A 27,142-nucleotide genomic window follows, 5' to 3' on the forward strand; every position below is an offset into this window, starting at 1 on the left:
AAATAAAGGAAGTACAAACAGCATATATAACTGTAAAATTCACCTTTTTTTAGCATATTGGTGGTTTTATTTTACTTCAGCTATTTTCTTGCACAGTCTATAGCTCACTTTTTTAAACTTAAAACTAAACCAGATCCACACTGTAAGATAAGATAAGATAAGATATTCCTTTATTAGTCCCGCAGTGGGTAAATTTGGTAAAATCAGTGTACAGCAGCAAAGGGGATAGTGCAAAAAACAAGATACATCAGCTAACACAGTAAAAAAAAAGAGCTAAACAAAGTGTAACAAAATATGAACCATTTAAATAGAAGGAAGTATAAAAATAGGAGCAGTATATACAGTATTGACAATTAACAGACTATTAACAAAATTGCACAATTGGAAAATGATATTGCACAGTGAGAATTAATGAATGAATGAATGAATGAAGTGTAAACTTGCCATTCTGTCTATATATATAGTTATATGACCTATTATATTCTTGGCAAAATGTATTAAAAGTCATCATTTGTACATTGATATAACAAAAATAGGATGTGATTGGGCTATTATATGAAATGTAAGTACAATATGAATATGAAAGTACAAACAGCATATATAACTGTAAAGTTTTATTTTTTATATTTTTATATTTTTAGCACAGTATATAGCTCACTTTTTAAACTTAAAACTAAACCAAATCCACACTTTAAGATAAGATAAGATAAGATATTCCTTTATTAGTCCCGCAGTGGGTAAATTTGCAGTGTACAGCAGCAAAGGGGATAGTGCAAAAAACAAGATGCATTAGCAGGTATAAAAATAGGAGCAGTATATACAGTATTGACAATAAACAGACTATTAACAAAATTGCACAAGTGGAAAATGATATTGCACAGTGAGAATGAATGAATGAATGAATGAAGTGTAAACTTGCCATTCTGTCTATATATATAAGATAAGATGAACCTTTATTAATCCCCGGAGGGAAATTCAGGTGTCAAAGCAGCAACATCAGCAAACAGAGTGAATCACAGGAGAGGTAAAGGTATACAAAAATTATAAAGACAATAATAGAGATATAAAAGATACAGAGTGAATGGGTGAACATAGTGTGTACAGTCCGTCAATAAATAAATGTAGAATGTACAATAAATAAATAAATGTAATATGTACATATGTGCAGTCAGCAATAAAGTGGTATATAGGATGTATAGTGTAAAGTGAGTGTAAAGTGCGCCAGATAGTGCATGTTTAAATTTCTTAAAAGTCCTAATAGTTGTCATATGGTTGTCATATAGTTATATGACCTATGACCTATTATATTCTTGACAAAAATGTAAAAAAATTTTTTTTAAAAAGTCGTCATTTGTACATTGATATAACAAAGTAGGATGTGATTGGGGCTTATGATATGAAATGGTGTTTTAATGGTTCAGGAAACGGGAGGATGTGATTGGACAGAGTACGCGTCACTCATTGGGCCCAAATGGGGAACTGTCATGTTAGGTAGCACTTCTTGCTTAAGCCCCGCCTCCTTGCAAACTGGCAGCAGCCCACTGTAAGCTCGCAGCAGTAGTTAGGCTGCACTCACACATTGAATGAAAGTCAGTAGTGTAGCAGGCTTGTTGCCACCAGCAACTGAGCAGAGATCTCCTCACCAGTAAAGTTACCTTACAGTATCTAAGTACACTGCATCAGCAAGAGATAATCCTACACAATTGGGGGGGTGAAACGAGTTAAAAGACAGGACATCTGTGGAAAGAGGAAGGTAAGTTTCTATGAACATTAGCCGGGCTCTCATTCAGACTCAAGTATTACTGGTTAGACAGGTAGGTTAGCATCTAGCTACCAACGTGACTCGCTGCTATTTCATCTGTTAGTTTGCTTAATTAACACATCATGATATTTGTGAAGCTGTAATACTATTTTATTTCCTGTGTGTGCTTTTTGTGCTCGTGCTACTGCAGGTATCAGATATCATGTTGCATGTCAAGCAAAGACAAACTAGGCTAGCTCCTTGTTGCTAGCTAATGTGGTTAATGTTAACATGTGGAAAGGGGTTACTTCCGTACAGCAACGGAGGAGTTATATCCTGCAAGATACTGATGCCGTGTATGTCTTTTCTGTGTGTTTCTCTATAGGACCATTGCCTGTGTCAGTGTGGCAATGCAGCGGGTCACGGTGCAGCTCGTCGCCGGGCTGGTTGCAGCGGTGCTGTCGCTGCTGGCTGAGCAGTGTTGGGCGGACGGTGGCGGCGGCCTCAGCCTTGCAGAGAGGGTCATCTGGGCTGTAAACTGCGGGGGTGAATCGCATATAGACGTGCACGGGATTCACTTCAAAAAGGACCCATTGGAAGGGAAACTTGGCAAATGTGAGTTGGTGTTAATAGCTGCTAAGATGAGTGTAGTGTGTGTCTTTGCTTGGTGCTTCTTCACCTGCTGAGAAATGACATTGTGAAGGTAAAAACCTACATTTCTGTCAAAAAAAACCTCTGCTCATGGCCTGACTTCCGCCACTAACCACAAACTAATGTGGAGTCAGCATAGACGACTACAGCTCCGCCCCCTCTCTCTCTCTCAGCATGTAGAGAGGAAGCAGGTGATGATATGATCAAAAATTGTGCTGTAGAGAGAGTCATTCTTGCCTGTAGTTATGAGGCACTTTAATAGCAAGTTGGATTGAACACTGGTGTGGTAACTATGCCATTTGAGACAGAAGGGCACTGTATTCCATTGAGTGCAGGAAAAGGTCAGAGCCTGTGCAATGTGGTGCTTTGCTTTGCCGGACTTAAAACATGATCAGTTTTCCAGTAATGCAGCTGACTGAACCTGATGCTGTTCTCCTTTGTATAGCATCTGATTATGGGGTGCGTCTGCCAATACTGCGCTCCAGTCCTGAGGACCAGATTCTGTATCAGACGGAGCGCTACAATGAGGACACTTTTGGATATGATATCCCCATTCGTGAGGAAGGAGACTATATACTAGTTATGAAGTATGCAGAAGTTTACTTCGCCCAGTCACAGCAAAAGGTATGGGAATGAATGAATCAGAGATGTTCTAGTGTAGCATTTAATAAAGGCATGTCATTCCTTTTTTCTGTTTTAATATACATTTCACTGCACACTGGTGTTCAGACATATGGGAGCTGTTTGAATACCCATTAGTACTCCATTGTTGCAGCCATGAATGTTAAGCTGTGTGTGGATTAGCTGTTAATCATTGCTGATTTGGGAATATGTTTTTCTAGGTGTTTGACGTCCGTCTAAACGGTCATGTGGTGGTGAAGGACCTGGATATCTTTGAGCGAGTGGGTCACAGTACCGCTCATGATGAGATAGTGTCCTTCTCAATTAGACGTGGCAAGCTGAGCGTGCAAGGAGAGGTGTCCACTTTCAACGGCAAGCTCACGGTGGAGTTTGTAAAGGTGAGCCGTTAAACCATGTTATGTCGTGGCAAGTCATGTTACGACAGTAGATTGTTCCTTTTAAAAAAAAAAAATCTATTCAAGTGTCAAGAGTTTTGATAATAATTGCATCTTTTTATAAGACTTTATTCAACCCAACTTGTGTATAAAAATGGTGTCCTAGCAGGTCAAATGACAGATCCTAAGTCCCGCCCCCCTTAGTTACTGTTGCTAGGTCAGACAAGTTTGACAAAAAGAAACATACTTCAACATACTGTGGGGCGGCAGGAAGCAGAGATAAGGAACAAAATCGGATATAATCATGCCGGTTCACCAGAAACTTCTTCAGCTCAAAACTGTAGCGGGGCATCCGGCAGTGACCTGCGGTCGAAGCTCCAGCAGGAGGTAGAGAGCTCCGCGCCCGGCAGCAGCACCGTAAAATGAGAGGTTTTCTAAAGGGACTCCGATGCTCGGAAACACTACCGCTTTTGTCCACAGGGGCCGCCAAAATCAGCACAAAATAAAATCTCCTCATAGTAACTGTTACTATTGCAATGTAATGTGTCTGTGAAGATTGTGACACCAATGTAATGTGACTTAGGCCCTGTTCAGACCTGGTATTAACATACGTCCTGGGTGATCCGATCACAAGTGGACCGCTCTAAGTACAGATGCGAATGCACTCAAGCTGCTCAGACCACATTCGGAGGTGGTCTGGGCTGCATATGGCCACATTCTTTTAGCAGTGTGTAAGCAAATGTGTCCTGGATCACATTAAGGACCGCCTACTAAACTGACATCCCGCTGGGAAACCGCGGGTCTCTACGAATATTCAGGCAGATGCGAGCGCTTGTCCGTCTCGTGGCATGGAAACGACTTCTGTGCACTACTGTATTCTGTCGGTACAGCTGTATTTTGTTAAAATATATCTTATCTATGGGCTACATATCTACAGTTTATCAGACTAAGCGCAGGAAGTGCATTATTATCAGATTATCAGTGATGGTGTTGGTGGTGTTTCTGTTCCGGTGCTCTGCACAGAGCAGACTCCCACTCGCCTGCTCGCTCGCTTACTCTCCTCTCCGGTTCTCTGAAGCTCTGTACCTTGCCGTTGCCTAGCAAAGGCGGCGGGGTCGGCATCACAGAGGTCCCAGGGGACCACCGGTACAATAACCTTATATTTTGATGTTAATAAAATGTATCTGAATTCACGGATATGTAGAATATTACTACTGACATTCCTGTAATCTTACGTCACAACGTCTGCTGTATTAGCCATGTGTTTACGACGTGTTTTTTTGCATATAGAGCGGGGAAGTGAGATCCGATCACAAGTGGTCATTCAAGATGCATGTTAATGCCAGGTCTAAACAAGGCCGTTACATACATTGAATAGATGTAGCATACAGTATAGTATAACCCATAACAGGAAAAGGGAAAGTTGTCCGAGGTTTTGCCGGGTTCCAAGTTTGCTCAACTGTTATTGGAGCACAGAGCAAATAGAGGCGGGACTTAGGAAGGGTCAATTTTCTCATTTATTAATTTATTTTTCTTTGTGAAATAGTGTTTCATGTATTTTAAGATGACAATGGGCAGTTATGTGTGATGGACAGAGGTTGGGAGAATAATCAGTTGTACACAAGTCATTTTTTTATAATGAAAGGACGTAAAGAGAAGGTAGTGTAGTCATAAAAACAACTACTTCAGTAACAGTAAGAACATACTTAGTGACAAGATTTAAAGCAATAGTTGGACATTTTTGGAAATGCGAATTATTCTCTTTCTTGCTGAATGTTAGATGAAAAGATGGATACCACTTTATTGTCTGTTAAATATGAATACCCTCGGCAGCTGGTTAGCTTAGCTTAGCATAAAGACTGGAAACAGCTTGCTGGCTCTGTCCAAAGATAACAAACTACCATTCGTATCTTGTTTGTTTAATCTGTATAAAGACAACAGCTTGTCGTCTTTCCAGTTTGTTTTTTGTACGCTGAATAAATAAGAGATAGTAAAGCTAGTTATTTGCAATTAAGAGTATTTCCCAAAATGTTGAACTGTTCCTTTTAATACGATGGCATTCATTTCAGCCATGAGCCCGGTGGGAAATTACCATCACGACTTGTATAGCAAAGCGACTCTTATTCTAACACAAGACCGACATGTAAAATCGACAGCACATTTACATAATGAACTCCATGCCTGAAAGGGCTTTTGACAGCCAGTTTGGAGTGTGTGTGGGCCATGCAAATGACTGGCAACAGTCTCACATCTGGTTGTCCTTTTATCATATTTGTTTGCTTGTCATGTAGTGCAGCAATTAACTTTCCTCTCTAGTTCTCACCAAACAACTACTGTTTGTGAATCCGGTTTCATATTTTCCGCTATTTACCCCTTCTTCAAGTTAGTGGTTGCTCTAGATCTCTGGCTCTAAATTAAGCTATGACAGCCATGAATCCATCACCCTAAACAAATGGAATCGCCTCTTATCCATTGCTATCTTTGTAATGAGGTTACTAATCCTGTCACCTTTTTCCTTGTCACATTTTACTCTCTGGTAATACATCTAGCAGCTCCTACCGTGGTGGGCCTGCTGAAGCGTTGGTCATTTGGTAAAGTGTCTCCCCTTCACATTATCCAACATCCACGCTCTACTTTTTAGACGCCTCCTACAAGCTGATGTGTGTTACATTTCCCTTTTTGTCCTCCTCACAATCAATACAGCACCATGTGAGACTACTTCTGTTACCATTGGCACGACCTTTTATCGACTGATAGTGTAGTACGGAGTGCCGTAAGGAGAGGCATTTTAGAAAGAGTGGATGACTTGTGTATCGGCATAAGTTTAAAGGTGCTAAATGCGAGATTGGGAGCATTTCTATTGCCTCTGTACGGCTCTCAACATGGCGGCGGCAGCTAACGGTGCTAACCGCGCTATCACCGAAAACAATGGCAACAGTCCGGACAGAACTAACAGTGTTAACCTGAGGGGGGAGTTGGAGGGTGGGTGCCGTCAGTCGGGACAGCGTTATCAGCTGTAGCCGCAGTAACTCACACAGAGGGAGAGCGACTTCATTCTCTGCTCAGGTAGACATTACTTCTCTATATCTTTACATAGCAAGTCGTTGTTTGATGCTAAATTAATGCTCTGAATATCATATATAGCACCTTTAATTTCTCCTGCTGCAAAACCTGGCAAAAATGCCCATGACTATATGAGCAATACTTTATCAAATGCCCAAAACTAAAATGCGTTATTAAGTGCAGTTATTGCCACAGACTGACTTTCAATTAGAATTATCTTGTCAACATGTATTTGACGTACTTGTTTACTTAGCCCATATTCGCACCACTGCAGTACTTCCAATACAGCAGAACATCACAATTAGAGCGATAACCTTTCATTCGGTGTGTTAGTTTTGGAACTTGCTGCAGGCCATTCGCACAATATGTGTATGATTAGTATTCTGTGTTCTGACAAATGAACGATTTTGGCAATGGGTTTGTAGAACTGTAGGGTGGCACACTTTAAAAAAGCTTTTCCTGCAGTGACCTCATTCTTCTTTTAATTTTTTTTTGTAGATCGCTGGCCCTCTCTGCATTTTCTCTCTTTAAAAAGATACAAATGGGACACACTGTCCGCTCTTTCTGCAAACGTTAAAACTGTCCTAACAATGAAATGCCGAAACCTCTCTAGCACAGGTGTTTTTGTTTTGCCCTGTCCACTTGTTCAGCGGAAATCCACCTGCACCAAATGTTGATTCTTTCATCACGCTGTGATAAATTTAGAAGAAAATGAAAGAAGGGAGGCATTTTTAATGGTTGTGTTTGTGTCAAATTGAGCACCTTACTCAGATAACGGTGCTCCAATCATTAATTCAGTGTTTCTTGAAAGCAAAACAGATTTATGGATCATTGTTAGAAACAAGGTTTATATTCACTCCTGTATGATATTAAATAACCTTTCACTCTGTTCCAGGGTTATTATGACAACCCCAAGGTCTGCGCTCTCTATGTAATGAAGGGGACTTTAGATGGTGAGTCATGAGACTGCAAACATACCCTTACATGTTACATAAAAACTCAGTCTACTGAGTAGATCACAATGTCTTGCTCAACCAGATGTACTCATTCTAGTACCGTAGTTGTAGACTAAAGGCCTTTGCACACCAAGTCTGTATTTTTCATCTGAAATTGTCACACGTTTAAAAATAAATACGACCTAATGTTGTGTCAATCATGTTTACACACCGAATCCGAAACTTTCGGCCATCATTTAGATTTTCGGCGTTTTTTCACATCCATCAGAGTTGGTTGACCTTCTCAGAGCCACAGTAAATGCAAACGTCATCCCTTAAAATGGCATCTGATAAGCTGATACACTTTGTTCATTTATCTCCCAGCATAAATCAATTCATAACAAACAAACAGATGTGGAATTTAAAGATAGATTCTGGCAGGTGATTGCAGAACAGGTAGCGATGGAATCGATGGTCGCAAAACAAAGGATGTACGAAAGATTAGACGGTAGAGATTGTGCCCTGTAGCAGCTAAACGATAGCTTCTTACTAATATAATTGATTCATTAGCCCCATTTGGGACTAGCGCTATCCATTGCACCCACGTAATTATTGTTTTAATCATTGCCAAAATTTTGCGTAAGTTTTTAGCGACCATTGGATTCCTTCAGTTTTCATATGATACCAGTATCTTCACTCTAGCTTTAAAACTGAGCCCTCTACAACCTCCAAAAGATCGATTGTGTTAAAGAAATTAGTGGCGTTAAAACAAATTTGCGTTAAGAATAGAATGGAAAGCTTTATTGTCATCGTATTAAATACAACGAGATTCACAGCTGCCACTTCTAGTCAGTGCTTTAAAACAAATACTTGACAAGACTAAACAAGGCAGATAAAACAATATAACGGCTAAAACACACACAGTTATAAAGCAAATAAAACAGGTGAAGTAGATGTAATAAATAAATATAAACAGAGGTAATGCACTAGAGTAATAAAATAGGTAAAATAGATGTAATGTAAACAAAGGTAATTTCCTTATTATCGCGTTAACTTTGACAGCCCTATATAAAATGCATTGGACTCAGTGTGCAGGGTTTCCAGTGTGCATAACGATTTGTATCGGATGCCGTATTTAAAAAAAAAAAAGAATAACCTGACTTGGTGTGCAAAGGCCACTTTGATACATCCATTTGTGTGCCAATTTCTTTGTATGTAATTTGGACTAAGCGCCCCTGTTTTCCCTTAACGCTTTCTTACTGGACAGATGTGCCAAAACTTCAGCCTCACCCTGGCTTGGAGAAGCCAGAGGAAGAGGAGGAAGAAGAGGAGGATACCGAGGGAGGCGAGGAAGGTGGGAAGAGAAAGGTCCCAGCAGGTACCAAGACCAGGGTCCAGTCGGGCCCCCGAACACCAAACCCATACGCAGCAGACAACAGCAGCCTAATGTTTCCCATCCTTGTGGCGTTCGGGGTGTTCATCCCCACACTGTTCTGCCTCTGTCGGCTGTGAGCTCCAACTAGCGACCGAGGGGACGTCAAACAGACAAGACGGACGTGAGACTTTGGAGAGGGAGAAGGGGGGTGGGGTGTGGGGGGTAACGGGGGGGGGGGGGGACAAAGTGGCAACAGCAGCACAGGTAAAGGCGTACACACAGGAGAGAGCTCGGAGAACATCTTGACGACAGGACAACAAGAGACAATAACTTTTCGGAAAGCCACTTCGCGACGGAAGCAACCGCTGACGTCGAATTCTACCGTTTAGGCAAGAAAAGGAGATGTAGGAAGTGTATGCCGTGCGCTTCTTTGTGAATGTGTTTCGCATCCACCTCTGCTGACAGTTTTGAACAATGTTAGTCATTTCCACTCAGAGACTGTGCAGGATTTACAGACGCCAGTCTTCACGGTTTGAAACTACATTTCAGCAGCTAAGGGATGCTCAGGAGCGATTGGTCTGGGCCCGTTTTATAAAGCAAAAGCATCGTTTTGTACTGGGTGTAGCAAGGAAGCACTCTGTTTAACACTCTTGCTCTGCATCCGGTCAGACGTGTTACCTTCAAATTGGAAGTGGTGCTGCTTAGAAATTGGTTAAGTAGTTGGTGGAAATACAGTTGCCATTTCACAGGCTCCCATTTTGTTGCATTTTTGTGTCTTTCCACTCAGATCTAGTTTGTCCTTTCGTTGACGTGCCATCATCTACTTGCCATGAGTCGTTGAAAGAAATTGGCGTTGAACCAGCTCTGTAGCTGGCGGGATTATTTGCTGTCTAAGTCGGCTTGCCTTTTACATAAATATAGGTTGTTTTTCACAAATCTGTTGGTGACGTGTGATAAAGTTTGATAGACTTATTTGGCATTGTTCCACCAAAAATTCTGATTCAGGGCCATTAAACGTGTCCTCAACAGTGATCGCAAATTCAAAGTCCTTTTCAAGGAAGGATCCATTTTAAAGTTCAAACATTGCAAAGTGAGAATGTGGAACGGTTTCTTTCAGTCAAAGTTTATGCTGTGAAATGCTTCAGCTCAAGTGAAGTCAGGATCTTTACATCACTGTATTTTCTACGAGCTTTGCCTTTTTCTATTCGTTCGTTAAGTATGCATGCCTGCCTTTTTGTTTCACCAAAGAATATCTTTTTTTATTTTGTTGGAAAAGGAAAACTTGGTGGCCTGTTTAATTTGACAAATAGCTTGCAAAATACAATTCTGCGAGGCCTCTGCTCTGTGGCGAGTGTTTTAAATTGGGTATATTTGGATGCACAGTACCCCTCACTTATCAAAATTTAATTGATTCAGAGTAGGGATGCACCGATCCAACTTTTTCAGTCCATAGCAACAACGAGTACCGATCCGAAGCCAGTGTTTAATTAATAAGCTGTATGCCTCACTGCGTGGAAGTGACTGGGATCATTCTTTCATGTCTCATATAAAATATACAACAAAATACATATAAATGTACTGAATTGTTATTAATTATTTAATTAATAAATCATACAGCAACTTGGTAAAATAAAATCGGAATTAACAAGAATTACAATTCAAGTGTCCATCCATCCATCTGCAACCGCTTATCCCGTTAGGGGTCGCGGGGGGGCTGGAGCCGATCCCATCCGACATTGGGCGAAGGCAGGGTACACCCTGGACAGGTCGCCAGTCCATCACAATTCAAGTGTAAACCTTTTTAATGCATCAACTAATTAGTCAAAACTTCAACAGAAATTAAAATTCCAGTATATAGTATGTAAACATAGAATTGAATTGAATAGATTGGCACCATTGTCACTGATATCCGATCCAGCTATTTGAGTCAGTATCGGCCTGATATCCAATCCGGTATCGGTGCACCTCTAATTCAGAGGGATAGAGTGTTTGCCACTTTTTTACATCGGTGGCTAACTGGGAGGACGGTTGTAATAGTTTTTTTGTTTTGTTTTTTGTCATAAATTTGTGTTTTTTGATTTGAAACAGAATGCTGTGTTGACTCTGACGGGCCATGAAACCTCAGCCCTCCGTGTTATTTGAAACTGAGAGAACAGGCCGCTGCAGCTCCATGTTAATATAATAAACCGTGAGAATCTGTGCCAGTCAATGCACTTGTTTCATACATCCCCAAAAGCTCACCCACCTGCAGTCAGAGATGAGAAAGCACAACATCGGTGTAAGTAGAAAATCAAATGTTTACTCATAAACCAACACTTATTGCATTCTCCACATCCTTCACTCTGCCTTTTCAAATCTGCCGTCTAACACCTTTTTAATGTGGACCGTACCATTTTGTTAATTCAGTGTGAACTTTTCAGTGCAATTAAGCTACTTGTTCTGGTCCTTGAATTGATTGAACAACCTGGGGACAAATCTTTATCTATCTTAATCTATCTTTGAGCCTTTTTTCTCCCCGACATGGCCGCATTATCAGAGTCCACTTCGCCTGTGTTTCAGTCTCAGCTTTTGGACAATGGTGTCCCTTTTTGCTTTCCATGTCTGAAAAGCAGCTTTGTTCTTCATTTTTAGTAGAGTTGTGTTGTGAACCCTCCTATTTATGTATCTAGTTACCTCCCTCAAGTGCTTAGCTCTACTCCAAGGACGATTTTGTAACTTTGCCTGTTTCACTAATGCGTCTTAAATGTCCCCCCCGACACCCCCCTGCCAGTATTGCTGTTGCCATAAGCAGTACTTGAAAAAAAAAAAAAACGGTTAATAATTCAGGTGTTGTGGATCCTTCCTCACTCCTCCTTCCCATTTTGATTGATGGCGGGCAAGAAGTTAATGCCAGAAAATATTCAGTCAGTTGTTTTTTTTTTCTCTTTTATTTTGAAATTCATATTTTTTTTTTTCCTTTGAAAAGATGCAACATTTTCATTTAATTCAGCACCAAAGTCACCGTGTTCTGTTCCTTTGCAAGTCTACACAGCTGCGTGTGTATATAAGGTACAAAATCACACTTTATTTGATCGTGTGAAAGCCATTTTGTTCTCATCACTTTTGTGTTGTAGCTGAGGTGTTAGGGTTTCTTTGATTTTCTCTTGAGGAAGTGGCCTTTCTTCTGGGGCGGAACGGTTGTCGGTACAGAGTATAAAATTGTTGTTTTTTTCGCGACGGACAGCCATATGAACTGACTGTCGGAGAGTCAAATAAATGAGATTATGTCTGAAAATGTGGGATCTTCCATTCTATTATATATAATTTAAATCGGAGTGGGGCTGATCTGGAGATATTTTATAATGCGCTTGGATTTGTATGTTTGAATTTTTTTCTCAGGATCTGTTTTGTTTTGAGTTTTTAAAACTTGATATTTTATTGGTGTGACATTTTTTGCACTGCCTCATGTATTTTAAGATCATGTTGTTTTTTTTGTGTGTTTGTCTTTGTTGCCTTGAATTATTGAATACATTGTGCTTTACCATCATTCGCCTTGAGGTTGCTCTTTTTTGTTTTGGCTTAAATCAAATTAGCCTCTTTTTTTTTTTTTTCTTCCTTCCTTCTCTGTTAAAACACACTTTTCTGGGCTCGATTTTCATTCCACACAAACAGCTCTTGTTAGGAGTAACGGACGTCTGTCAGTAGAATTATTTATCTCGAACCTCAACTTTTCTCGGAGCAAAGCCAGTCAGAAACAAATGGGAAGGTTAGTGAGATAACTGTATTAAATGTATGTTTCAAACAGTCTATTTAGCTTCTCATCAGCCTTTGTTGGACCTGTTATTGTCAATACATCTCACAATTTCATGAACTAGAGTGGAATGAAGATCTGCTCTGTGTTTTTTTTTTCACACGAGAACCAAAGAATTGCTGCCATCCCATCCAAATTCTTAAACAGTGTCCTGTTGTGACGCTAAAGGTTCTCCATTTCTTTCTTCTGTTTTTCTCGCCTGGTAAAGCAGTGAATAAACCAGGGGAGGAAAACATGTCATGTCTTGTCATCAGATTTGTCATCCCCACTCATTATCCCCCTGCCATGACACCATCTTCCAATTTCCATTCTTAAAAAAAAGTCATTTTAGTCGCTCTGTAATTAATGTAGATTTGTTTCAGATGACCATTGCCAGCTTGTTGCTGTTTCTCCTTTTCTTTTCCTCATTATCAAAGCAACTGAACATGTGAGATGAATTTAAACTGAGACAAATTTGAACAGCAAAAACATCTGCCAACGTGTCCATCGTCCAGGCAGCAGACCACCCATGGTCTGACGTCCGCCGATCACACAGCGCGAGTGTGCGAGACCGCGAGTGTGCGCTCAAACATGAGTCCTACTGTATTGGATGGATAAAAGCTCCTCTCGGGGGCTGCAGGCAGCAGCAGGTGGACTGAGAAATGTATTCGAGACCCCTGATCTTTCTCTGATGTGGCGTATATCTGCAAAAATGGGAAAATGCTTATAAATGCTGTCTCTTTTTAATAAATGTGCTATTTTATCAGAATGTGGTGCTGCTGTTTTTCCACTCCCGACACCCTTGAGTTGCCGTTGATTACTTTGTGAGATCTCTTGACTTCACAGCATCCAAAGTGTGAAGCATTTTGGAACTCTGCAACTTAGAAACTTAAACAGTCTAACAATATTTCCTGACAGAGTAGTCACTGTGACCCTGCAGTTCAGCAGGGTCACGGCACATGCACAGGCCTCTTTGTTTGTCCAGGTGTTGTTTTTTCCACCTTCTCCCACCAACTGTGAAAACCTCTTTAAATAGAACCACATATCTCAATGGTATCGGGACCAGAATATCCAAAAGAGGAACACAGCTGAACAAAGCAGACTGAATCATGACCGAAACCATGGCTGTCAAAGTTAACGCGATAACGCTAATTAGTTTTAGCCACTAATTTCTTTAACTCATTAACGCAATTTGCAATTTTTAGGTTGTAGCAGACTCAGTTTTAAAGCTAGAGTGCTTGTCGCAAAGGAGGCTAAATAAGCTCCTACTTGTGCTAAATTTTGGCCATTTTCAAAGGGGTCCCTTGACCTCTGACCTCAAGATATGTGAATGAAAATGGGTTCTATGGGTACCCACGAGTCTCCCCTTTACAGACATGCCCACTTTATGATAATCACAGAGTTTGGGCAAGTCATAGTCAAGTCAGCACACTGACAGCTGTTGTTGCCTGTTGGGCTTGAGTACTATGTTATGATTTGAGCATATCTTTTATGCTAAATGCAGTACCTGTGAGGGATTCTGGACAATATTTGTCATTGTTTTGTGTCGTTAATTGATTTCCAATAATAAATATATACATACATTTGCATAAAGCAGCATATTTGCCCACTCATGTTGATAAGAGTATTGAATACTTGACAAATCTCCCTTTAAGATACATTTTGAACAGATAAGAAATGTGAGATTAATCACGATTAACTATAGACAATCATGCGATTGATCGCAATTGATATTTTAATCAATTGACAGCCCTATACCACAAACAGAAATGGCCACACTCTTTATGTCACGAGCCATTGTTAGATCGTGCTTTAATAACCAAAAGAATGACTCCATAGAGTTACAGTATATCATATTCACTATTAACATATATATATTTACAAAAAAAATAACATTTATAAATTAATAGATTTGACATTGAAGTGCATCATTTTCCTTGTAAACTTTGAGGCTGTGTGTCTTTTCAGATAGAAAATAGTTTCAACCAGATGATTTCCATGCAGTCCAGTGTCAGTTTGACTTCATCTGTAGTACAGAGCCATGAAGGGTGTGTGTGAGAGGTGAACGCCGCCGGCTCCGCAGGACACCCCTGATCCAGCCTGACTGCAGCCTAGAACCAGGCCCAGCTTCAGAGCAGGCAGAGTGCCGCCGACCTCATCACCCCACACGTCACCATCGGTGTCCTGCAGAGCCCCTCCTGGTGGATGCCCCCTGGAAGAAAACGCCACCCGCCGCATGTTCGCCAAGCTGGGACCCCCTCCGGCACCACCCGCCGCCTCCTGCAGACTCTGGATGAGGAACAGCAGATCCACTCTCAGCTCCACTGTGTTGCCCCGCGACCACAAACTGTACCTGAAGGAGGCGAGAGACAACAGGGGTTACAACCAGGCCTGACACTCCCAGAGCCCATCAGTCAAGTTGTTTTTTGTCTTCCGAGGCTTTTTTTGACTGAAATGAGTAAGTCTTGGTAAAAAGTAAAAACATTTTTACCTTGTAGGAAGGTCTCGCTTTGCCATTGATGAAAGCAGAGGATGGATATCCAGATGTTGTGGGTTGGAAAGCTGGAGGTGTAGCTCGGCTCTCGTAACCGTCAATGATAAAATCTCCCTGGTGTAGAGAAACTCCACATCTGTGCCTGAGGAGAAGAAGAAGATGGAGTCAGGTAAGACAAAGCATTTCATGTCACAGAGCAACACACACACAACTCATGCCAGGCTCTATAGTTTAATAAATCCCAGGGATCTGAGTAGGATCTCCACCAAAGAGGTGATGTTTTCACTTCTAATACCTTGTTAATCTGTCAGCAGGATGTCTCAACGCTTCTTGGAGGGGACAGTAAGCCAGCTAAAGACTCATTTGTATGCAGATAACACGGTCCTCTATACAGCTGCATTAATCAAGCCATTAATGTCCTCCCAATCTGCTTTTCATGCACATCAGCTTTCACTTCTACAGCTTCTATGACATTCCTGCACAGTGTCACTCTTAACACTGTAGGTTTGCATATGGCTATTTGATGCTGCATCGTTTTTTCCTGCTCATTCATCCCTATCCTCTCTGCATGTTAACTGGATGGGCAATGATGATGAATGTAAATACCCTTAATGGGCAATGAAGCTCTTTTATACATTTTAAATTCCATACAGCTTTTTTTTTCCTTTTACTAATTCTCTTTTTTATTATTCTTAATGTTCTCTGTTTTTAATTTCACTATTTTAGCATCTACTGTCTATTTTATTGCCTATCTGACCTTGTTTGAATGTGTTCCATTTTTATTTTCTTTCGCAAAGCACTTTTGAGCTACATCTCTTGTATGAAAACTGCTCTATAAATACAGTTATTAATGTATTAATTAATACAAATTTAATAGTCAAGAAATACATTCAACCTTAAATTAAGTGATGGAAATTATGTGTTTTGGTGTAGTTTTTCCACCACTTTTAGAGGTTTGCCCTCTAGTCCACTTGAGGAAATACCAGCTCCTGTGGTTACAGTACTATTATTTTTTACCTTTTTATGTTGCATTGAGCTACAATTAGTGGTATTAAAAGGGACTATTTGTAACTTTCAGAAATGCTTGTTAACAGCGACACCTGTGGCCGTTAAGTCAACGAAGGTCAGCGTCAGGCTCGCGCTTGCTCGCTCTAAATAGACATGAACGAGCATCGCTCAAAACAGAGAGGCGACACATGTCAGCTAAAACCACAATATCACTATATTTCACCTGCTCGGCAGTAATGTTAGCTGACCAGACGAAGGTCTCTACATGAATCACTGCTGATCCTAGTGTTGGCTTTCGGAGGCTGAAGCAGGAAAAGCGTGGCAGTGCCGGGGCTGAAGCAGGAAGAGAAACGTTATCGCCTCCCGACTGCGACCACAGGGAGACAACGGCACCCGGTCGAGACAATAATGTTTCTCTCTGCGGAGCCCCGTCACTTCACAAGACACGGGAAACCTCTGTTGGTCTGGAGGAGCTGCAGCAGTTATTTCTGCACAAACGTCCACTGTACATTCACTAGATATTCTCAGGGCTACTAACTCTTCTGCAGTGTGGAGTGTGCACGCATGCACGTGTACAGGTGGAGCAAGACAGCGAGAACGAGCGCGGTGTGTGAGGGAAGGCAAGCAGAGGAGGAGAGACACGGCCACACGCGAGCGCGCATGGGATCCCGACCTGGTAGATTTATACGTGTAAAAAGTTACAAACAGTCCCTTTAAAGCACATGGAAGATAAACCTGATCTTCACTTTTTCTGATGCAGCCCATCTGTGCCATCTCTTTGTAAATGTGTACCCGGACTAACACAACTAATTTCAGTTCAGCAGTATAAGCCAAAGTTTATAAAGACATGGCAACATGTGTTTTAGCTGGAACTTCTTTGCCTTACCTCCTCTCAGTCGTCCTTGAATCCCCTTCACGTTCCTGCAGTGGACTCCTTCTTGACAGCAGTGGTAAACCCGTCGCACAAAGCTGAACAGAGATTTTCCTGGGAAAACCACCGGGCCCTGTGAGGAGGCTCCCGGTGTGAAAGGCCTAACGCGGACCTGCAACCGCGTCGCTTCATCATCATCATCTTCTGCAGCTTGGTGCGTGTTCTCCAGCAGCCAAGGCGCAGCCAGCTCTGCGCACCGCCTAGACGCGTCCGTGCGTAGAGTTGATCCAGAGGATTCATCTGCGTGTCGCAAAGCTCGACCCAATACTCCAATGTGACCTGAGAGAAGAAACAGAGCGATCCAAAAGCAGTGCGAGGAGGAAGAGGCCATGGTGATGTTTCTAAATCCTGGCCCAAATGGAGCTTCACTGATGGGGAACTTCTCTCTCTCTCTCCCTCTCTCTTTCTCTCTCTCTTTCTCAATCTCTCTCTCAGCTTGCTATATACCCCACTGACAATGGGGACATCTTCCCACTTATAATTTGAATCCTGACCCTCCTCACAGACCCTGCCCCTCTTTTTGTTCGAGCCCTTAACCACCCATTTACCCCCCTGCTGCTTTCTTTTAACGCGCCTGCATAATGAGGCGCCCTGAAGAGACCATTCACATTCAGCTCCTCAGCTAATGACTCTAATGACTCCATATCTAGAAACATCAAGAACGTATTCACAACAGCGTATAGAGCAGAAACATTGGGCACAGAACGTGAATAACAACGTTTTTTTATGAGCACACTGTAAACAATTACAGTATTAACCTAAAAACAGACATTCTTTAGGCATTTGTGTGATTTGTGTGTTTGTTTGGCATCATCAGACCTGATTCTGACTTTACATACAACATATAGCATGGTAGTGTTTAATATTAAACTGCTGAATGACATGAATCGATGGAGGTGACTGGACTAATCAGTTTAAATTACATCTTTGTGTTACTATTATAGGTGAAATTCTTATCTGGGACATTCAGTGTTTTACTTAAGGTCACTTCTACAGGTCACATGACTTTTGCTGGGACACCAACTGTAAAAAACTACCATCTTAAATATTAATTCGGATGGTTTTGAGAGGATATAACTCAGTTGGGTAATAGGAAGCAGAATCCTTTGAGAGAAAATAAAACAAATAAATTGCCAGAAAAAAGTAAGAATTGGGCGTTTTGGTTTTGCAATAATCAACAATCTGATAATAACAATGCGTCCTCTGCCACTGCAGTGTAAACAATTGTATTTAGTGTGACTACTCCTATGTCTGTAACCTGCTAAGTCTATTAATTTAGTCAAAAATAATGTAAAAAATAAAACCTAAATAGTGCATTAAAACAAATCAGTAAGATAATGTAAAAGAAAGGTGGAAAACAGCTATATAATGTATCTTATACAGTAAATTAACTGTAAAATACTGTGAAATTAATTAAAAAAAAAACATTTCAAACTGTATTTTTCATTAACAGTAAAAAGCTGTAAATTTCAGCGACAGTATTATAATGGTAATTTTACAGTAACATAAAGGCAACCCTGCTGCCAGTTCTTTATTGTTATTTTACTGGGAAATTCTTAACAGTGCATGTGTTTGGCTTTTCAAATAGCGCACTTGTCCTTCTTCTTCTGGGCCACTTGTGACCATTTTTGCAACGAGGCGTTAAGCCCGAGGAGGAGAACAATGGGTTTGGGATTGCAGGGTCACATGCAGGCCGCTGATGGCCCTAATAAGGCCCTGTGTCGCCCCTGTGGCTTTAAACAAGCATTTACCAAAGTAGCTCACAAGACTCAACATTGAGAGGATCATGTATTCATTTAATTCCCACTAATAATGCACTACAGTATCACAGTGGATCTCAACTCAGCAAACATTACAATGCAGGCATTCTTTTCTTTCTTTCTTTTTTAACAAATGACACATTCAAAAACAAAAAAAAAACACACTAGATCTAAGAGCCGAATAGTTAAATAACATTTTTTATGCTACCAAAGAGTTGATTTCAAATAAATAGACATTTTTTTATAAAAAACTATTTTTTGGATTATTTTATAAATTTGTGTAATACAGTTTTGTGTGCAGCAAGGAAAAGAATGATTCTGTACAAATACACAAAGTAGATTTAATCTTGCTTTAGTCTACATTTCCTATTAAATGAATAAATACAAGTAAGAGGAATTACTACATTCGCTGCGTTGAGGACGTGACTGAACGGAAAATATCTGGTGAAAAGGGTGCAAAATGTGTGTAAACAGGAGCTTAATACGGCAACAAATTTTGCTTCTCAATACAAAAGGTAATGTGTTTGAGCAAACAGAAATAGAATTCAGACAAATTGGACCCAAACAAGCACGGGAATAGGTGAAATTAAAACTTCATTATAAACAAAACTTACTCAGCAAAACCTTTACCAACCATCTTCTCTGTCATTTATTATACAATTTAAAAAAAGTTCTGCTATGAATGTGAGTGCCATAAGGTGTGCTAGCATCGTACAATCTGCTGTGGGAACAAGTGAACCACAGAGGAATCTTTAAGTTATGTTCTCTGTTGATTTTAATGTTACTCACAGGGCAGTTCAACGAAATACAGCTCCTCTTGAGCACTGAGAGCAGATGTCACGCCGTCGCCGTCCCGTCAGAGCAGGTTGACCCCGTGTTTCATCAGTCTGTGTCGGGCCTTGCCGGGCAGCGAGAAGGCACTGTCCTGGTGGTTGGGGATGCCGGAGTTCCTCAGCGATCCCCCGTGCTGCTGGAAGTAAGTCTCCTGGGCCACGCTGCGGGTTCCATACACAGCAGCTCCGGCACTCCTGCGGTGAAAATTGCACATTTCCATTTCAAGCATGCGGGACGATGACGCGCAACACAAAAGAGCAAAGTGACACAATGACGTCATAAAAACAATGGGACTTTCTTTTCCATTAAATGTGAGTGTGATCTAGAAGAAGAACATTCAGGGATTGGTGGGATGTGATGATGGACACGATGATGACAGATCCAACCCCCTACCCCCGACTTCTACTTCTACTCCTCCCCCCCCAAACCACCACCACCATCATCACGTTACTGCCGTACTGACCTGATAATAGCCTCCTGCAGAGTTCCAGTGTTACAGAAATGCGAGTGAAGAAGCGATGTGGCTCTCACAAAAGGACGCTCCGGGGCTCCCCCTGGTCGACCAGACAGGTTGGCTGCAGAGACACACAATAACAAGAGACTCAGTACCGCGGTGGCACATTAACCTGGACAAGCATGCCTGACGCACAAAGGAATGCTGATCACAGTCTTACTAATTAGCCATTAGCTCATGCAAAGACAAATATAAACTCCCACCCCCCTCCTAGTCCCCAAGGTAGAGATGGTGGGGCAGAAGATACTCACTCTAGAAGGAAACTGGGAAACTGGAAAAGACAGAATTATCAGAAAAAAGATGCAGAGTGAGTAAAGATAAACACAGAGAGTCAAAGAGTGAATGAAGAAAGGAGATGTGTCAGAGTGTCGCAGGAGCCTCACTTGTCATCGTGCTCTGAATGCAGTCAAAATGGGCAAATATGTAGGGTCCTGGAGCGCCCGGGGCCGCTGGAGAGATAGTCCTCAGATGGGCCTCTAGTCCGTTGAGTGACGCCAGGCTGCTGTGATACTGGATGCAAACCATAAAGGAGGAGCCATGCGTTAGCATTACAAAGGCAATATTAGTGCACAGCTGCTGGATTCATTGCGATGTGTTACATTCAGCTGTGTCATGAAGTATCTTTTAGTGTTTTTTTGCTCACAAACTTTCAATATGTGACAAAAAATGAGAGAAATTATTATTATTAGGGTTGCCGTCGTTTCTCACCACTTCCTCCACAGAAGCTGTGTCGCTCGAGAAGTGCGGCTCCACCAGCAGAGCCAGCACCAGGCCTTTGACCCGGTGCACGTACAGCGTCATGGGAATCAGCGGACACTCCTCTGGGCGGTCAAAAGCACCAGAGCAAGTAGGAGGATCTGGTATCTCCGCCTCGTGGCCCTGGACACTCCCACAGCCGCCACTTCTGTCAGCCTCTTCCGAAACCTCACCGTCGTGGGATTCCTCAGCCCCTCTGAGGTCAAACGCTGTCCCACAGTGTCCTGCGTCTCCATCACCATCTCCATCACCATCTCCTCCGCCTCCACCTCCATTTAGATGGGAGTTTTCTCCCAACAATGAGCCGTCTCCTTCGTTATGCATCGGACTGACTCCGCCTCCGTTGCTGTGAAAGCTGTGATAATGCGATTCTTCCAGCACTTCTTCCTCAGCTTCGGGGGAGTGTTTCCCGTTTGAGAAAGGAGGCTTGAGCGATGGCGGTGAGGGATCAGCGGCGCTCTGCAATGGAAGCATGGAGCTTTCTGACAAGCGAGGGCTGAGGGATAACCTCTGAGAGGACTGGGAGGAACCTGGGTCAGATGGCTCCGACTCAGTGGAGGGAGTGCCAGATAACGTTCTTGACAGGCGGGTCTTCTTCGGGGGGATGATTTTGTGCGGTGTAGAGTGGGAACTGGAGGATTGGAAAACGGTTTGAGACACTCAGTATTCTCTGGAAATGTCACACAAACAGAACTGGAGCTCATTAAGGGAAGACGCTACCTGAAGTCTTTGTCGACGGGGGCAGATTGCAGGTACTGGAGTTCAGACATTGTCAGGAACACGGTAGTGGAGCTGATGGCACTGCCAAATGAGCTGAAGGTACTCGGCCCGTTGGGTTTCTGGGCCTGCATCAAATTTAAAACACTGGCTTAAGACTTTTTTCTGTTAAGGGAATAGTTTAACATTGTCAAGAGTCATGGGGCATTCATACCAAACACAAAGTGAACTTTTCATGCGGCACGATTACATACAAAGTCAATGCAAAGAGACAAATAGACGCGAGTTCACACCGGGCGACGCGAAGGACGACAATATGCAAAATTTGTGAGATTCGTGCAAGTTGAAATATTTAAACTTGAGCAAGAAATTTGCGTGACGCTGTCGCAAAAGCCTATCAGCGTTGAGATTCTCCTCCTGTCGTCACTGACGTCCTGACGTCCTGACGTTGATGAATCAGAAATGGAGGAAAAAAGTATTGTAGCCGTCTGTGCGCACCCAGAGCTACGATAGTACATCATATTTGAACAGAGACCGGGCGAAACTCTGTGTATAAATGTACGTGTATAAAACACAGACGGTCTATAGTATAAACAACAACATCGCTGTCGTATTTCTGCCTAGATGACGTTATGTTGAGCGTTGATGGAGCAGCTACAATGTTAGCATAGCCTGGCACTGATCAAGCCAAACTCCATTCAGAAAACAAGCATTTTAAAAGCTGTTTGCTTGTCGTGTTGCAGACGTCATTATGTAGTTACTTTGGCATCCTTTTGATTTCAGTTTATTGTAGGGCTGTCAAAGGGCTGACCTCTGACCTCAAGGTACTGTATGTGAATGAAAATGGGTTCTATGGGTACCCACGAGTCTCCCCTTTACAGACATGCCCACTTTATGATAATCACATGCAGTTTGGGGCAAGTCATAGTCAAGTCAGCACACTGACACACTGACAGCTGTTGTTGTCTGTTGGGCTTGAGTTTGCCATGTTATGATTTGAGCATATTTTTTATGCTAAATGCAGTACCTGTGAGGGTTTCTGGACAATACTTGTAATTATTTTGTGTTGTTAATTGATTTCCAATGATAAATATATATACATTTGTATAAAGCAGCATATTTGCCCACTCCCATGATGATAAGAGTATTAAATACTTGACAAATCTCCCTTTAAGGTACATTTTGAACAGATAAAAAATTAGCAAATAATTTGCCAGACGCCCCTGATTTGCATAAAGTAGCCTAGTCCTCAAATTTTTGCAAATGAGGAGCGGGCAACGTAACGGTCCATATCTCGAAACGCAACGCTACTACAATGCACAGCTGTTTATATTGACAATGAATGGGAAGCCTGAAAAGGATGGATCCTGTGGACACGTACCATTAGGTAGCCTAAATTACTGCTACTAAAATGGGTTTCAAAGTGGCCTGTTAAAGGGTCCTTGGCATGTTCTCAGCCAAACAGAAGTACTATTATTCCATTCCATTATTTAGTTCAATTAAAGTGAGTGCAAAAGATTGTAAAAATGACAGCTTGCTAGGCTAGTGATTAGTTTACTCTTTCAAGCGTTTCATGCACAACTGTTAGGTGAGAAAAGCTTTAGGACAGCATTTGGTCCCACCGTCATGTCCTACCTTGGTGTATGTTTCACTCTCATGAACCATCACCTTCATTGTGAGGTCTGGAGACATCTGTGTGCTCACAACTCTGCAGAGAAATGGCAGAAAAGTCAGATTTCAAAACCTGTTATTAAAAAACTATCCCGCTGACTGGTAGATATAGACTTAAAATGTCAGCTCACCGTCCTCTGAAAAGAATACAGCCTGCTGACACTAGAGGGCAGCGCTGACAGGCCTGAAGAATGAGGGCAGCTTTGAGAAGGAGAAGTGGGTCAACCTGCAGACAAGAATTCAAATGGTTACCTTTCAGCTCATGTAAAAAACAGAAAGTGGAAGGTGATAACTAGACAATTTAGAAGATCATAACTTTATAGTTCAATTGTTACACTAATACAAGACACTGCAAATACTGGAAAATAAAGTTTTATAATCCTGTCAGCTATTGCATAATGTGACAGACTTCTCAGTCACAGTTTATTTTGCAAAAGCTAGAAAATTGCACCAACAACAGCCAGAAAGATCCAGGATTTATTGGCATTTGTCAGGCAGCTTGTGCTAATCAAAATGTAGTCTCTAGGTGCAACAAGTGTGCAGATAGTTTGCCACACTGAGCACTTCTTACGCAATACCACAATACCACAATACCACAATACCACAGGACATTGTGACACATCCTGTCCGAGAACATCTATGAAACTGCAGGTTAAATGTGGAACCGTGACAACATTTGTGTGCGTACATTAGTCGAGTCGATGGTTCTCAAGCAGCTGAAGACGTGATGAAGATCTGAGGATCCTGACTGTAGGTGTGAGAGGTACAGCGCCCAACGATTAGCCAGAGTTTCCCGACTGTTGAGCTGCAGCGCAAAAAAAGTTTAAAAATTACAACATGCAACTTTTAAAAAGAAACAATTTTGAAGAAAAAAAACCTGCCAGTTTGAAACTTATTGACTAGTTTCTCTTTTTTATGTGACTTTTACTCTGTAGATTGCTCTATTACGTTGGTCTACAACTTGATGCAGATGCAAGTCTTTCTTAAAAAATATGCTAAAATCATAACGTGGCAAACTCAAGCCCAACAGGCAACAACAGCTGTCAGTGTGTCAGTGTGCTGACTTGACTATGACTTGCCCCAAACTGCATGTGATTATCATAAAGTGGGCATGTCTGTAAAGGGGAGACTCGTGGGTACCCATAGAACCCATTTTCATTCACATATCTTGAGGTCAGAGGTCAAGGGACCCCTTTGAAAATGGCCATGCCAGTTTTTTCTCGTCAAAATTTAGTGTAAGTTTGGAGCGTTATTTAACCTCCTTTGCGACAGTATGACATGGTTGGTACCACTAGATTCCTCAGTTTTTTAGTTTCATATGATGCCAGTATCTTCACTCTAGCTTTAAAACTGAGCCCACTACAACCTAAAAAAACGCAAGTTACGGTAATGCGTTAAAGAAATGAGTGTATAATCACCCCATATTCATGTTTTAGCATCAACCACCGTAGTTCTCCTACACACTCGACACACGGAAGAAGTTCCAGTTGGTTGCGATGTGCAGCATAACCGCTAGATGCCCCCAAATCCTACACACTGCCCTTTTAATCACTCTGGGATAGAGCAGATAAAAACAAGACTACTATGGTATAAGACTACTAGACAACTGAAAAGTGTACCTGGTAGCTCTGTCGGACAGAGCCATTGTAGAAACAAAAGAGGTTTATGAGCTGATCCAGGAGCTCACAGACGCTGACGTTGGGGACTTCGACTGAGCAGCCCAGAGCCTGGGAGGAACAAAAAGATAGCCCCAAAAATAACTATCCAAGACTCATTTTTAGGAGAAAAAAAAAAGTCAGAGATATCTTGAAAAGTTGCAGCTGGACCAGCTGTGTGTGCTCACTCACCCAGAAGAAGTCATCTTTCATACGGATTGCAAACGTGTTGCGGCGCAGCCTCAGTATGCGCACAGGGGAGGAGGAGAGTTCAGAGACACAGCGGCAGGCGCCGGCAAGCTGACCACAGAGCAGCTCCTGCTTATCTAAAGGGGTCTGACAGGAATACATGCAACTTTGAGGTTACAGAACTAAACGCTATGGGTTGAAATATAAACACAAACGAGCACTGGGCGATCATCATCATACTAAACAGTACAACCTAACATGCAACAAGTGTGTGAAAGTCCAACCTCTTCCGGGTAGAAGTAGCAGATTCCCTCTCTTGTAGGGTCCCCCTCTCCTCTGACTCTGGATCCATCATAGAGGAAGAAATAACTACACCTGCAGAATAAATACACAAAGAAATGTCTTCATTTAAAGGTACAGTGTGTAGGATTTGGCAGCATCTAGTGGTGCGGTTGCAGATTGCAACCAACTGAGTACCCCTCCGCTCACTCCTCCCTTTCCAAGACTGTGGTAACGTGAGCCGCCGAGTGCAAAACCGTAGTAACGCCGTTCGCCTCGCTCAGAGGTCATCCTTACCATAATAACACTACTTTAGGAGCAACGGAAGTCAGATGGCGGCTGGCGGTACCACGGTTTTGCACTCTGCGGCTCACGTTAATGCAGTTTCACAAGCATGTCGGAGAACTACGGTGGCCTTAAGGTAACGTAAAAACGAGAGGCTCTCTCTAGAGTCAGAGTTTGGTTAGTCCCTTCTGGGCTACTGTAGAAACATGGTGGAGGAACATGGTGGACTATGGAAAGGAGGCTGAGTCACGGGCGGACATGGGTATTGAGGTATGGGGTATAATACATGCACAGTGTAACTGAAGCTGCGGTCGTGCGTTGCGATTGGCTCAATTTCAGCGAGATTTTACTGCGCATGTGTTGTACCCCCAAAGATATGACGCGTTGATGATGCGTGACCCAGCCTCCTTTCCATAGACCTTGCCGCTCCCTATGTAGATATGAAGGGCTCATTCTAAGCTAACGAAAACACAAGTTTCAGGTGATTATGCACTAATGAAAACTTCTGAATGAAGTTCTGAATAAATAGATCCCCTGAAATGTTACACACTGTTCCTTTTAATAGTTAAAAAGCAAACACAGTTGTTGGCTTCAGAGCAGTGTGTTTGGCTTCCCTGGACATGGACTGGAGAATTAATCAATTAATTAATTAATTAATTTAATCAATTAACAGACCATTGTTTCATTCAATCATTTATTCATATGCTTGACAAGAAAGGCCAAATTGCAAACATTTCTTAAAGTAGCTGTTGTGATGCTCCAGCATATGTTTGATTTTCCATGTGTAACAGAAATGTCAGCACATCTGTAATGTGCAGTTCACGTTTCATGTAAAACATTTATGTTTGGTTTCCAATAATAATCTGTATTATTTCATTTTTAGGGTGAGAGGTGGGGCAGAGAATGCACATGACAAGATCAGAGTAGTGGTTAGATGTGACCATCAGCTCCAGACCTCAGTGATCAGAGGTGAATGTTTACAGGTCTATCCTGCAGATTACAGCTGCTTTCTGCAGTAAAACTGAGTCTCAGCTGATCTCACCTTCTCGAGTCTGGAGGAATAAGAAGCTCAGCCATCACCAACACGAAGCACAGAAACAGCCAGTGGTCGCTCAGTCATCAGTTTATCTTTGCATCCATGTATTTCCAACACGACAGAACTGAAGATGCACAAAAAAAAGTAGAACTGAAGATTTTAGCTGCGAACTCCTGAGATGTTACAAATCCTCCGATGCACAGCTGTTTGGCACTTAAAAAAACATAAAGATGTAGACGATTAGCTACATATCACACCCAGGACAGCGATGGATAACGTTTCCATCCACTGTTTGTGTTTATTCGCCTCTAAAACGAGTCAGTATGACAGCAGGGCTGCTGCCAATTGAGGAATGCGGGTCAGTCAGTCACACGTAGTGGAAGTCATGTGAAAGTATGGCGAGCTCACTGGGACAAACTAGTGGGCCATTAAAGAAACACTCAACAAGCCCTATACCTAGTGG

At 42.0% G+C, this 27,142-nt stretch overlaps 3 protein-coding genes across 4 annotated transcripts; 1 reads left to right on the plus strand and 2 right to left on the minus strand.

Moving 5' to 3' along the window:
- The first annotated feature begins 1,570 nt into the window (after nt 1-1,570).
- On the plus strand, nt 1,571-13,319 carry mlec (malectin). Its single transcript, XM_074638734.1, has 7 exons — nt 1,571-1,753; nt 2,127-2,356; nt 2,838-3,016; nt 3,235-3,411; nt 7,367-7,424; nt 8,674-10,443; nt 10,572-13,319. The coding sequence occupies exons 2-6, from the start codon at nt 2,152-2,154 to the stop codon at nt 8,916-8,918; spliced, it is 864 nt and encodes a 287-aa protein (XP_074494835.1). The 5' UTR covers nt 1,571-1,753; nt 2,127-2,151; the 3' UTR covers nt 8,919-10,443; nt 10,572-13,319.
- A 1,026-nt stretch (nt 13,320-14,345) lies between these two features.
- On the minus strand, nt 14,346-18,259 carry LOC141769567 (uncharacterized). Its single transcript, XM_074638773.1, has 3 exons — nt 16,939-18,259; nt 15,042-15,186; nt 14,346-14,903 (listed from the first exon to the last, which is right to left on the minus strand). The coding sequence occupies exons 1-3, from the start codon at nt 17,312-17,314 to the stop codon at nt 14,573-14,575; spliced, it is 852 nt and encodes a 283-aa protein (XP_074494874.1). The 5' UTR covers nt 17,315-18,259; the 3' UTR covers nt 14,346-14,572.
- A 499-nt stretch (nt 18,260-18,758) lies between these two features.
- Nucleotides 18,759-27,070, minus strand: hps4 (HPS4 biogenesis of lysosomal organelles complex 3 subunit 2). Of its 2 annotated transcripts, XR_012594315.1 has the most exons (13): nt 26,686-27,070; nt 25,364-25,454; nt 25,083-25,226; nt 24,855-24,962; nt 23,924-24,040; nt 23,367-23,461; nt 23,200-23,272; nt 21,568-21,692; nt 20,800-21,478; nt 20,475-20,601; nt 20,343-20,362; nt 20,041-20,152; nt 19,633-19,771 (listed from the first exon to the last, which is right to left on the minus strand). XR_012594315.1 is itself a non-coding variant. In XM_074638769.1 (12 exons), the coding sequence occupies exons 1-12, from the start codon at nt 26,718-26,720 to the stop codon at nt 19,600-19,602; spliced, it is 1,878 nt and encodes a 625-aa protein (XP_074494870.1). In that variant the 5' UTR covers nt 26,721-27,068; the 3' UTR covers nt 18,759-19,599. The 2 variants fall into 2 exon arrangements, 1 of the variants encoding a protein (XP_074494870.1); XM_074638769.1 differs by lacking the exon at nt 20,343-20,362 and having other exon boundaries at nt 18,759-19,771; nt 26,686-27,068.
- Between the last annotated feature and the right edge of the window lie 72 nt (nt 27,071-27,142).

This window comes from Sebastes fasciatus, chromosome 6, assembly GCF_043250625.1.
Source record: "Sebastes fasciatus isolate fSebFas1 chromosome 6, fSebFas1.pri, whole genome shotgun sequence".
Taxonomy (NCBI): domain Eukaryota; kingdom Metazoa; phylum Chordata; class Actinopteri; order Perciformes; family Sebastidae; genus Sebastes; species Sebastes fasciatus.

What these genes read in the sequence shown, in the direction of transcription:
- mlec (XM_074638734.1), top strand. Translation starts at nt 2,152, where the DNA reads ATGCAGCGGGTCACGGTGCAGCTCGTCGCCGGGCTGGTTGCAGCGGTG. An exon ending in GGAAGGGAAACTTGGCAAAT is followed by an intron (nt 2,357 to 2,837) that starts GTGAGTTGGTGT and finishes TCCTTTGTATAG; the next exon opens with CATCTGATTATGGGGTGCGT. An exon ending in TCGCCCAGTCACAGCAAAAG is followed by an intron (nt 3,017 to 3,234) that starts GTATGGGAATGA and finishes ATGTTTTTCTAG; the next exon opens with GTGTTTGACGTCCGTCTAAA.
- LOC141769567 (XM_074638773.1), bottom strand. Translation starts at nt 17,314, where the DNA reads ATGGCCTCTTCCTCCTCGCACTGCTTTTGGATCGCTCTGTTTCTTCTC. An exon ending in TCAAGGACGACTGAGAGGAG is followed by an intron (nt 15,187 to 16,938) that starts GTAAGGCAAAGA and finishes TCTTCTCCTCAG; the next exon opens with GCACAGATGTGGAGTTTCTC. An exon ending in AAGCGAGACCTTCCTACAAG is followed by an intron (nt 14,904 to 15,041) that starts GTAAAAATGTTT and finishes CGCCTCCTTCAG; the next exon opens with GTACAGTTTGTGGTCGCGGG.
- hps4 (XM_074638769.1), bottom strand. Translation starts at nt 26,720, where the DNA reads ATGGCTGAGCTTCTTATTCCTCCAGACTCGAGAAG. An exon ending in GCTACTTCTACCCGGAAGAG is followed by an intron (nt 25,227 to 25,363) that starts GTTGGACTTTCA and finishes TATTCCTGTCAG; the next exon opens with ACCCCTTTAGATAAGCAGGA. An exon ending in CAGCTTCTGTGGAGGAAGTG is followed by an intron (nt 20,602 to 20,799) that starts GTGAGAAACGAC and finishes GTTTGCATCCAG; the next exon opens with TATCACAGCAGCCTGGCGTC.